At 47.9% G+C, this 12,491-nt stretch overlaps 1 protein-coding gene across 1 annotated transcript; it reads right to left on the reverse strand.

Annotated features, from left to right (window-relative positions):
- Positions 1–258: 258 nt before the first annotated feature.
- On the reverse strand, positions 259–3,778 carry LOC118092316 (GTPase IMAP family member 4-like). The gene is made up of 3 exons (XM_060280521.1): positions 3,732–3,778; positions 2,389–2,426; positions 259–1,385 (listed from the first exon to the last, which is right to left on the reverse strand). The coding sequence occupies exons 1-3, from the start codon at positions 3,743–3,745 to the stop codon at positions 598–600; spliced, it is 840 nt and encodes a 279-aa protein (XP_060136504.1). The 5' UTR covers positions 3,746–3,778; the 3' UTR covers positions 259–597.
- Positions 3,779–12,491: the final 8,713 nt, after the last annotated feature.

Below are 12,491 nucleotides of genomic sequence, written 5' to 3' on the forward strand. Positions count from 1 at the left end.
CAGAAGGTCGGCGGTTCAAATCCCCGCGACGGGGTGAGCTCCCGTTGCTTGGTCCCAGCTCCTGCCAACCTAGCAGTTCGAAAGCACGTCAAAAATGCAAGTAGATAAATAGGAACCGCTACAGTGGGAAGGTAAACGGCGTTTCCATGTGCTGCTCTGGTTTGCCAGAAGCGGCTTTGTCATGCTGGCCACATGACCTGGAAGCTGTACACCGGCTCCCTTGGCCAGTAAAGCGAGATGAGCGCCGCAACCCCAGAGTCGTCTGCGACTGGACCTAATGGTCAGGGGTCCCTTTAACTTTACTACTACGGTACTACTAATTTCAAAACACTGCTCAATGTCATTCCTTGCAGTTCCCTCCAGGGCTGCTAGATGTCACTCTGAGACAGAACATGATTATCACAGACTTTTCCCTTCCACCCCCTTGCAGTCCTGTTTTCAAGGGTTCAAAAGTGTTTTGCACATCGAGTGTGCGCTTATATATTGCCAAAAAGGAGAGAAACGAGGAAGTGGGCTGGCATAAGAGGTAGATTTGGAGAGCATCTATTGTATGGGAAGTAAATTTGCTATTTAAAAAAACAAAAAAACCCCAAAACTTTACACCCATACAGCAGGGCTGAACGCAGCTGAACCCGGAAAGAAACTTTGCCATGAGTGCTTACTTTGAACAGGGGGGCTCTCTCCTCCCCCCACTCCGGACCCCTCAGTTCCTGGAATCTCCACGGCCTCCTGCGGCCTCTCTTCCTCTGGCGGGCGCACAGAAAGGTCCTTTTCGTTTAGGATCAAGGTAGGACTTCCAACCATTTCAGGCCTGCAGAAGGGCTTCTCCTTGTTCTGCTCCACCATGTCCTTCACCAAGGAGAGCAGTTTCTCAGCCTGCATCTCCCTCTCGTTTTGGTTGTCGTTGTCGACCGAGCACCACTGGAAATTGCGTTGGTATTCTGGGCGGGAAAGATGTTCCTCCCAAGCTGCGCTGTCCAGTTTCCCCCCAGTGAGCACGACAATTGTGTACTTCATGGCTTCGCAGCCAAATATCTCCTGAACCCACTCTATTGCCTTATCGTCCGCATTGTCACAGTGGTGCGTGACCAGCAACAAAGCGTGCGGTCCTGGTCTGGATAGACGGAGGCAGTGCTGGGAGTCAGGGGAATCTTTGGCTTTGCCGCTCCCAAGGTCAAAATTAGCAGGTGTGTCAATGAGGACTAGCCGCCTTCCCTCCCAGTCCCCGATTCCTAACTGGCAGGATCTCGTCACGGTGCCAACCTCAAATGTCTCCTCTCCAAGAATCGTGTTTCCCGTTGCACTTTTTCCTGCTCCTGGTTTCCCCACGAGGACAATCCGCACTTCTTCGCTGTCTGTCGGAATCTGGTTCTCAGGCTTTGATGCTGTTGAGGAAAGTTCAGATATTAGAGGGTGCAACGAAGGTTGTGTAGGAAACCAGTGCATTCATTGATATTGGGGGTTTGCACGGGGTGCTTTGCCTGTAGTTTTGAAGGAGGGGTCCTAGGCTGGGGACCCCCTAAGTTATATCTTGTAAGCAGAGACGGAAGGAGTTCACCTGTTTTGCAATAAATAAATAAATGCAGAGCTGAGAGGCGATGTGATGGCACCGTAAGGGTCTATCTCGGGGGTGGCCTGTAAATGTGTGGGCGGTGTTGTGTAAGGCAGTTCATGCACTCCAAATCTGCTCCCACAAAAGATGCACAACTGGAGTGATGGGTGCCTCTAACCCTCTGCACCCTGCTGCTTATCCGTCTGCAGTGATTTATCCGAAGCTTAGAAGCTTCATTATGTCACTTCCCTTGACCGGAGTCAGACTCAGGGGAAAGTTTCTGGCTGTGTGTATTCAAGATCTGTCTCGTTTCTGTCTTAGTTTCTCATCTGTGCTAGATGAGATTGGCACAGGGACCATCCCAGCTTTTGCTCTGCTCCTCCCTTGCAGCCTGTCTGTGGCCTGAAAAAAGTGTTTTAGCTGACCCCAGGAAGATCACTAACCTCACCCTGCTGATGAGAATTCTCTGTTTAATGCAATAGACCAGTGTCTCCCAAGCCGTTTCTGGCCATCACCTCCTTCCCAGTGCTCCCTACTCTACCCTATCAATCAAAAACATTATTCAGAATAGCGGTTTGCATGGCACACATAGGAAGATAATAACACAACAAAATTCAAAACGGTAATAATCAATTGCACATTTGCACAAAATCCAATTAAAACTAATTAATTCAACAAAACGGATGAACTTGATCCCGCAATCCCAACGATAGTCCTTTGCTCTTCTGGCGGCCCGGCTGCTGCCCCTTGCCTCGTAGTGACCCCTCCCTAGGCAGCCCCACACTTTCCATATGACCTTTTGGAACTTTTGAGGAAACTCTTGAGGAAAAACTTACCAGAGTTGCTCCGAATGGAAGAGCAGAGTTCTGTAAGCCTAGAATTAGAGAAGAGAAGAATGAATGAGGAGGGGCCTTGCCTTTCACACCAAAGATGTTAGACCATTTAACTTTTCACCGCAGAAATAAGCAGTTGTGTACAGAACATGTTTGTGTGCGAAGTATATCCTTCTGTATCTTATAGGGAAATGTCATGTCATGTTAGGCTTCATTATCCTCTCACAATATTCATCCAAAGAGATTGTGGTATATTTAGCAATTCCTAACATAGCTTCTTCCTGTGATGACAGTTGTAGCTCAGTCGGTAGACCACGAGCCTCTTAATCTCAGGGTTGTCGGTTCGAGCCCCACATTAGACAAAAGATTCCTGCATGCAGGGGGCTGGACTAGATGACCCCCGGGGTCCCTTCCAACTCTATGAGTCTACGATTGTATTTTTTTCTGAAGGGCTTCAGGCTTGAGAGGGCTCTTGTGCTCGGATCCTGCTTGAGGGCTTCACTTTGGAGCACCCGGTTGGCACTGTGAGAACAGAATGTGGGACTCGATGGGTCACTGGCCTGATCCTGCAGGCTCTTCTTATGTTCTTAAGGCTGCAGGATGGCCCCCTTGCCATGCTCTTTTACACCTATAACAGTCTTTGGCCACCCTCCACTTGGTTCTGTAAACCCACCCCCAGGGCCCTCTGCCCTATTCTGCCCAAAGCATAATTCACAATAGTGGTTTGCACGGCCCACTAAGGAAGGAAACAACACAATGACATTCAAAAGAGTAAGAAACAATTGCACATTTGTTTAAAATCCAGTTAAAACTATTTAGCTTAACTGATTCAGCAAAATGGGTGTCCAGTGACAGCAGCTTTTCAAAGTCAGTTATTTGCACCTCCCCCCCCCCCGCTTCCTCCCTTTCCCTCTTAGTGCCCCCTAAATAACCCCACCCATTTTGGGAACTACTGATCTACAAAAAGCCCCTAGAAGGGAGATTTGTAGTTCAGTGTCTCCAGCCTAGAAGAACCAGGTACACCCCCCCCCCCGAGCCCCTTGGAGGAAGTCAAGGACATAAGCAAACAGTGTCCTGCAGCATTTTGTTACAGCTCCCCTTGTGTTTTGCTCAGTTGCTTCACAGCAGAGTACTAAACTGGCTTGGCCCTGGAGGAGGAGGTCAGCAGGGAGCAGAAGGTTGCTGTGGCTTCAAACCACTCAGTCGGGCTCCAGAAGTGCAAGTCTGCTCCTTGTAATTCCATCTGTATATTTTTTGTTATTTTAGTCGGGTATTTTCAGTGTCCCCTGAAATAAATCCACCCTCCCATAGCAAAGTTTATGAAAAGGAATTAAACACCTTCTTACCATTTGATGTCCATCTCTGCTAAAGAAATCTTTCTCCAGCGTCTCTCTCTCTCTCTCTCTCTCTGGGCTGTGAATTCTGCAGAGATAAATGCTTTCTAGTTTCACTTTCAAGAGCAGCCTAGTTCCCTTCCTGTCATTGCACTGCACTGCCCACATCTGCAGGCAGCTGTCTCTCTACGCCCAAACAGGCTGCTGTAATCCAGGCACCCAGTTGAAGGCCCTTCCGGATTCTCTGTTGTTCTGAAAACCAAGAACAGCCCAGGAGAAGCCGGAAGCCAGCCCTGTTCTCCCCAGCAGTTTGGATGTCCGTTGGACCCAAAAGTGCAGGCTTCACTGGCTAGGGGATTTATTTATTTTTTAAAGTAATTGCTTTGGTGCATCCCAGGTCCCTCTGCATCTGAGCTGAAAGCAGCAACCTCCGGAGAATAAGACCCACGGGCAGCACTGCAGGGCTGTTGTGTTGCAGTTGGGCAAGGAAGGGGGTGGAAGATCCTCTCTCAGGCACCCCCCCTTTCATCACTCATGCAAAATCATCCTGCAAGTCTGCTACCTGCTTCCCACCTCTAGAGGTGCAAACCTTTCCAGAAATCACGTTCAGTCTATTCATTATGCGTAGGGAACATTCAGTATTTTGGGCAGTGTGATTCGAAGATTCGAAGGATTTGTGCATCCCCGTTTCTGAGAGGGAAGAGACTCCAGGAATGCCCAGGAATGAAGGTCAATATTAAATATTCAACAGGGGGTTTCCACTCCTTCTTGAAATTAGCCTCTTTTGATCTCTAATTTTCATAGTTACATTTGCCTATTCGGCATATTCCGTCAGTTGTAACTGCCAATCTTCTTTGGTAGTAGTTCAAAGGATACAATGGTTTCAAAACGTCTCTTCTGTAATTGGATTTATTTATAAAGGTTTATACGTCAGATGAAGTATATATACCAGGACAGGGCCCTGTTTCGAATAGTCTTCTTCATCAGCTGGAATAAGTCAAATATACATTCATTGTTGTTGTTGTTGTTTAGTCGTTTAGTCGTGTCCGACTCTTCGTGACCCCATGGACCATAGCACGCCAGGCACTCCTGTCTTGCACTGCCTCCCGTAGTTTGGTCAAACTCATGTTCGTAGCTTCGAGAACACTGTCCAACCATCTCGTCCTCTGTCGTCCCCTTCTCCTAGTGCCCTCAATCTTTCCCAACATCAGAGTCTTTTCCAAGGATTCTTCTCTTCTCATGAGGTGGCCAAAGTATTGGAGCCTCAGCTTCACAATCTGTCCTTCCAGTGAGCACTCAGGGCTGATTTCCTTCAGAATGGATAGGTTTGATCTTCTAGCAGTCCATGGGACTCTCAAGAGTCTCCTCCAGCACCATAATTCAAAAGCATCAATTCTTCGGCGATCAGGCTTCTTTATGGTCCAGCTCTCACTTCCATACATCACTACTGGGAAAACCATAGCTTTAACTATACGGACCTTTGTCGGCAAGGAGGAGGAGGAGGAGGCATCACCTGGTGGAGCGTCAGATCCTCAGGTGGAACAGGAAGTCACAGGTGGATTTCCTCTTTGCCCTGTGGGATTCCCAGCATGGGAGGGAGTCCTGGAGGGAGGACAAATAACCCTACAGGTAGTAACCAGGCCAGAAGGAAGGCTCTGCTGGGCCCTCCACACTCGGAGGCAGCAAACCCTTCTGGGTACCAGTTTCTGGAAGCCACAGGTGGGGAGAGATGCTCTGGTGCTCACATCCTGTTTACAGGTTTCCCAGAATGGGCATCTGGTCTGCCACTGTGAGAAGAGGATGCTGGACTAGTTGGGCCCATTGATCCAAGAGGTTCTTCATAGAATCGTAGAGTTGGAAGGGACCCTCCAGGGTCATCTAGTCCAACCCGCTGCAAGGCAGGAATATGCAGCTGCCCCATTAGGGGACTGGACCTGCAACCTTGGCCTTATCAGCACCGCCGCGCTCCAACCAACAGAGCTATCAGGGTCAAGTCTCATGTTCTTTATGTGCTGGAGGGTAAGATCCTGGGACGGCACTGTTTCTCTGGCTGGGAGTGAGCCTCACTGCAGGGGCACAGGCAATGGGTGCCAGGGAAGACCCTGCCAGCTCCCTCCTGACCTAGGGTGACTTTAGGAGCAGGGCTGTGGCTGAGTGAAGGAGCATCGGCAGATCTCAGCTTCGATCCTGGGTAGGCCCCTTGAAGTCTAATCGTGGTCAGAGGTACAAAAGGAGGCTACCCAGGAAGCAAGGCCAAGCTGTGGATCTTTATCGGTCTGCTGCAACAAAAGAAGTCGTTTTATTTCTGCAGTGCAGGGGATGGTCTAGATGACCATAGGGGTCCCTTCCAACTGCAATTCTGTTTAGGGAAGCTTTTAATCAGGCATCCCCAAACTGCGGCCCTCCAGATGTTTTGGCCTACATCTCCCATGATCCCTAGCTAAGAGGACCAGTGGTCAGGGATGATGGGAATTGTAGTCCAAAACATCTGGAGGGCCGAAGTTTGGGGGTGCCTGCTTTTAATATTTAATAGATTACATTACATTTTAATGTTCTGTTCTGTTGGAAGCTGCCCAGAGTGGCTGGGGAAACTGTCAGATGGGCAGGGTATATATAATAATAAAATATTATTATTATTATTATTATTATTATTATTATTATTATTATTATTATTATATTATGATCCTCTCCAGAATCTTCCATTCAGCTCCACTGGATGTCATTCTCATTCTAGTGCAATGAGAAAGGCATAGCTGCCAAGTTTTCCCTTTTCTCATGAGGAAGCCTATTCAGCATAAGGGGATTTCCCTTAAAAAAAGGGAGAGAAACATTTTCTCGCTTTCTCCACTGGGTGCCTCATTTTTAAAACTCCCCAAATGTTCCAGCCTTTCTTCATTGGGGAGTTGCGCCTTAATCCTTTGGCTTGCCCTTTCCTGCACATTTTTAATCTCCGCCTTTTATTTTCGCCTGCAAAAGTGTTTCCAGCCCAGATCTCCAGTTGCAACAAGGCCGGGCAGGCTCAGGCAATGCTTCCTTTGCCTTCCTCTTTCCCACGGCTGGGGCGTTCGGGAACCGTATCCCAAAACTGCTGAAGGGCAACAGGTTGGCAAACGCTGCCTCCCTGAGAATCCCAATTAGTGGGGGATTAAGAAAACCTTGTGAAATATCGGCAGCCGGTCTCTTGGGAACTCACACCAGCGCAGCGTTGGCTGCCAACCTAAGCAGTGCGGAAAAGGGCTTGGACCAATGCATGAAGCCCAGTGAGGCTGGTGCATAGATAAACTGTGGAACTCCCTCCCACAGGATTAGGCAGATTCATGGAGGAGGAGAGGGCTGTCGATGGCTACTAGCTACGATGGCTCTCTATCCTGCTTCCATGGTCGAAGGCAGCAATGCTTCTGAATCTCAGTTGCTGGAAACCACAGGAAGGGGAGAGTGTTGCTCTTGCGCTCGAATTCTGTTCGCGGGTTGGCCACTGTGAGAACAGGATGGTGGAGCTTGATCCTGCAGGCTCTCCTTACACACCAATCTCTGAACGGTGCAAGATTCCAAGGGGTTCCCAGCGCTCCGCCGGGGGTTTTGTTTCCTTTTGGGAATGAGAGAAAGGGGAGACTGTGGTGTTTCCAAGATCTATATACACACACAAGCTGAGCCTACGATGAAGGGGTTCACAGCATTAACACCCAAGAAGGCCTTGCTTCTCCCATGGCCAAAGCCTTGGAGCCCAGCAGAAATCAGGCATGGCTTTTTCTCTGCCTTTCCGGCCTGCAGCTTTTGCCTCCAGCTTCTAGCTCACAGTTCAACTCTCAACTCTTCCCCTTTGTCTTTCTAACTAACCAGGAAGGGAGCCCATCTGTTTGTCCTCTGGCACAGAGCTACATCTTTTGTTTCCTGAAGGGCTCCTACTTAGCAGGCCATCAGCAGGCTGGCCTGGCTATCTCAGCAATTGGATCCATGCTGGTTGCAGGAATTAGAAGGGGAAGCATTTGGGCATTCGTATGTTGTCTGTTGTCAATGGAGTGCGCCTTCAGGGGTGAAGTCAGATTGCTGCATTAGCAGCCTGGAGGTGACCTCTCAGGGGCGCAAGCCTGGGCAGTGTGCCTGGAGGTCCTGGGCTGCCCAGACAACAAGACCCCCTTCTCAGCCTCGCTGATGGGGTCCAAAGGAAAACAGAGCAAGATGTTTGGCCCCAGGAGGCGTACAAGGCACCATCCAACCGTCTTAGGGACTCCACTCTGGAATTGTGTAGGGTTTATTCCTGAGCCCTTTCTTCTTCCAGAGATGTTTCCATCTGATAGCCATGTTCAAATGTATAGCCATGTTCAAATATATGATAGCCATGTTCAAATATATGATGTTGTTGTTGTTGTTGTTTAGTCGTTTAGTCGTGTCCGACTCTTCGTGACCCCATGGACCATAGCACGCCAGGCACTCCTGTCTCGCACTGCCTCCCGCAGTTTGGTCAAACTCATGTTCGTAGCTTCGAGAACACTGTCCAACCATCTTGTCCTCTGTCGTCCCCTTCTCCTAGTGCCCTCAATCTTTCCCAACATCAGGGTCTTTTCCAAGGATTCTTCTCTTCTCATGAGGTGGCCAAAGTATTGGAGCCTCAGCTTCACGATCTGTCCTTCCAGGGAGCACTCAGGGCTGATTTCCTTAAGAATGGATAGGTTTGATCTTCTTGCAGTCCATGGGACTCTCAAGAGTCTCCTCCAGCACCATAATTCAAAAGCATCAATTCTTCGGCGATCAGCCTTCTTTATGGTCCAACTCTCACTTCCATACATCACTACTGGGAAAACCATAGCTTTAACTATACGGACCTTTGTCGGCAAGGTGATGTCTCTGCTTTTGAAGATGCTGTCTAGGTTTGTCATTGCTTTTCTCCCAAGAAGCAGGCGTCTTTTAATTTCGTGACTGCTGTCACCATCTGCAGTGATCAAGGAGCCCAAGAAAGTAAAATCTCTCACTGCCTCCATTTCTTCCCCTTCTATTTGCCAGGAGGTGATGGGACCAGTGGCCATGATCTTGGTTTTTTTGATGTTGAGCTTCAGACCATATTTTGCGCTCTCCTCTTTCACCCTCATTAAAAGGTTCTTTAATTCCTCCTCACTTTCTGCCATCAAGGTTGTGTCATCTGCATATCTGAGGTTGTTGATATTTCTTCCGGCAATCTTAATTCCTGCTTGGGATTCATCTAGTCCAGCCTTTCGCATGATGAATTCTGCATATAAGTTAAATAAGCAGGGAGACAATATACAACCTTGTCGTACTCCTTTCCCAATTTTGAACCACTCAGTTGTTCCATATCCAGTTCTAACTGTAGCTTCTTGTCCCACATAGAGATTTCTCAGGAGACAGATGAGGTGATCAGGCACTCCCATTTCTTTAAGAACTTGCCATAGTTTGCTGTGGTCGACACAGTCAAAGGCTTTTGCATAGTCAATGAAGCAGAAGTAGACGTTTTTCTGGAACTCTCTAGCTTTCTCCATAATCCAGCGCATGTTTGCTATTTGGTCTCTGGTTCCTCTGCCCTTTCGAAATCCAGCTTGCACTTCTGGGAGTTCTCGGTCCACATACTGCCTAAGCCTGCCTTGTAGAATTTTAAGCATAACCTTGCTAGCGTGTGAAATGAGCGCAATTGTGCGGTAGTTGGAGCATTCTTTGGCACTGCCCTTCTTTGGAATTGGGATCTAGACTGATCTTCTCCAATCCTCTGGCCATTGCTGAGTTTTCCAAACTTGCTGGCATATTGGGTGTAGCACCTTAACAGCATCATCTTTTAAAATTTTAAATAGTTCAGCTGGAATATCATCACTTCCACTGGCTTTGTTATTAGCAGTGCTTTCTAAGGCCCATTTGACTTCACTCTCCAAGATGTCTGGCTCAAGGTCAGCAACCACACTACCTGGGGTGTACGAGACCTCCATATCTTTCTGGTATAATTCCTCTGTGTATTCTTGCCACCTCTTCTTGATGTCTTCTGCTTCTGTTAGGTCCTTACCACTTTTGTCCTTGATTATGGTAATTTTTGTACGAAATGTTCCTTTCATATCTCCAATTTTCTTGAACAGATCTCTGGTTTTCCCCATTCTATTGTTTTCCTCTATTTCTTTGCATTGCTCATTTAAGAAGACCCTCTTATCTCTCCTTGCTGTTTATTGGAAATCTGCATTCAGTTTCCTGTATCTTTCCCTATCTCCCTTGCATTTTGCTTGCCTCCTCTCCTCCGCTATTTGTAAGGCCTCGTTGGACAGCCATTTTGCCTTCTTGCATTTCCTTTTCCTTGGCATGGTTTTCGTTGCTGCCTCCTGTATAATGTTACGAGCCTCCATCCATAGTTCTTCAGGCACTCTGTCCACCAAATCTAAATCCTTAAACCTGTTCCTCACTTCCACTGTGTATTCATAAGGGATTTGATTCAGATTGTATCTTACTGGCCCAGTGGTTTTTCCTACTTTCTTCAGTTTAAGCTGGAATTTTGCTATAAGAAGCTTGCTATAAGAAGCTTTGCTATAAGATTTTGCTATAAGAATGTTTTTGCTATACATTCATTAGAGACCCTCTAAGCCAGGCATCCCCAAACTGCTGCCCTCCAGATTTCTGGCCTACAACTCCCATGATCCCTAGCTAACAGGACCAGTGGTCAGGGATGATGGGAATTGTAGTCCAACAATCTGGAGGGCTGAAGTTTGGGGATGCCTGCTCTAAGAACATTGAATTATAATACAAGCATATCTATATCACAATATTAAAAAATCTTTAACATATCTGGGCAAATATAACAATGAAAAGATATTCTTACCAAGTTGTACATGTAGTTCAAATTAGATAACCAAAGTGTGTTTGTAATATATATAGGGACCCAGGTGGTGCTGTGGGTTAAACCACAGAGCCTAGGGCTTGCTGATCAGAAGGTCGGCGGTTCGAATCCCTGCGACGGGGTGAGCTCCTGTTGTTCGGTCCCAGCTCCTGCCAACCTAGCAGTTCGAAAGCACCTCAAAGTGCAAGTTCTGGCGGGAAGGTAAACAGCGTTTCCGTGTGCTGCTCTGGTTCACCAGAAGCGGCTTTGTCATGCTGGCCACATGACCTGGAAGCTGTACGCCGCTCCCTCGGCCAATAACGCGAGATGAGCGCCGGCTGCAACCCCAGAGTCAGTCACGACTGGACCTAATGGTCAGGGGTCCCTTTACATTTACCTTTACCTAATATATATAGGAAGGAAACTATGTGTGTTCTAATACAAACTCAAAAGTTTAAAGGTTTAAAGAGGCAGTGGTACTAAATCTCTCTTAAAGATACAGTAAGGAATAAGGCAGATTACAGAAAGGAAGTAAAGTCTTGATGGTTGTTTAGAACTAAGGGAGAGATAGTGCTAAACAGGTGAATGAACTTAGTCTCTCGTTGTAACAAAAGTTTATCTACTGTATATTCTGGCGATGGAAACGATCTAGGGGTACGTAGCTTCCAAATAACAAAAAACAAAAAGTCATCTTCTGTGTGTTTGCATTGCATGTAGCGTTCTACCAGCGGTGCTTCCACGATTTCGTTGCGTATTCTGGATTGGTGTTCATTGATCCTAAATTTTACTTGCCTGGAGCATTTACCAATATACATCATTCTTCTCCTGTGGCTTTTATCTTGAATTTTGAATCCTGCCTGCCAGGGCTGTCTCAAGCAGGTCGGGCGCCCTGGCGCTGAGGCGCGGAGATCGCTCCGGCGCCCCCGCCCTTGCAGCATGCAGTACGGCTTCCGCGTGGCTTTGTCGCGCAGCGCCCCCCCAGCCCAGCGCCCTGGCGCCCCGCACCACTGGGGCTACACCTAGAGCCGGCCCTGCTGCCTGCGCTTTCGTTAGAGCAGTAAATCTTCAGGCAGCTAACATGCTCCTTAAATTGTAAATTTTAACCCCCTCCTCAAAGTCTTGGCCACTGCCATATCCACAACATGGAAGTTACCGAAAAGTGAAAGAATAAAAGAGTATTGTGGTGCCCCTAGGGGTTTGTTAGAGCAGAGCTGAGGAACCCCCCATGGCTTCTCCTGGGGTCGATCAATCTACTAAAGGGGGCCTGACTCTCTGCTCTCAGAGGTGGCAGCAGCAGAGAAGGTGATCTGCCTACCTGGCCCTCCTGCTCCTGAGGAAGCTAGTCTTTCCCCACCTTTGGCCGGCAGAGAGAAGCCTGCCCTGCCCACCCCATGGGGACTGGCAGCTTGAGAGGCTCCCTTTGGGGAGATCTGCTTTGGGAGAGAGCAAGGGCAAGGAGCACCTCCTCAACGTCTTCTATGGGGAGGGCCTTGACCTGAACGGTTTTAACTGGTTTTTAACTGGGTTTTTTAACTGGGTTTTTTTTTTATTTTGGAGGGAGGGAAAGCGAAAGTGATGGGCCATTTCTGAGAATTCACATGGTTAGAAAGAACAGCCTGCCTAGGTCTGGAAACCAACAGGGGAGAAGGGTGTGTTGTTTTTCTTGCTGGACATTTCCTTCTTTTGTTTGAGTGGCTTTTCAATGCAAAACAGGATACTAATCTCTCTGCCCTTTGCAAAACAGCTCAGCAAAGATTTCCACATTTTATGTTTTGTTTATGCTGTAAGAACATAAGAATGTATGAAGAGCCCTTCTGGACCTGGCCTGTGGCCCATTGAGTCACAGACTCATAGAACTGAAGAGCTGGAAGGGACCCCAGGGATCATCTAGTCCAACCCCCTGCAATGCAGTTGTCCCATACGGGGACTGAACCTGCAACCTTGGCGTTATCAGCACCACACACTAACCA

The sequence above is a fragment of the Zootoca vivipara genome, chromosome 12, assembly GCF_963506605.1.
Source record: "Zootoca vivipara chromosome 12, rZooViv1.1, whole genome shotgun sequence".
Classification (NCBI taxonomy): Eukaryota; Metazoa; Chordata; class Lepidosauria; order Squamata; family Lacertidae; genus Zootoca; species Zootoca vivipara.

What these genes read in the sequence shown, in the direction of transcription:
- LOC118092316 (XM_060280521.1), bottom strand. An exon ending in TTCCATTCGGAGCAACTCTG is followed by an intron (nt 1,386 to 2,388) that starts GTAAGTTTTTCC and finishes TTTCCTCAACAG; the next exon opens with CATCAAAGCCTGAGAACCAG.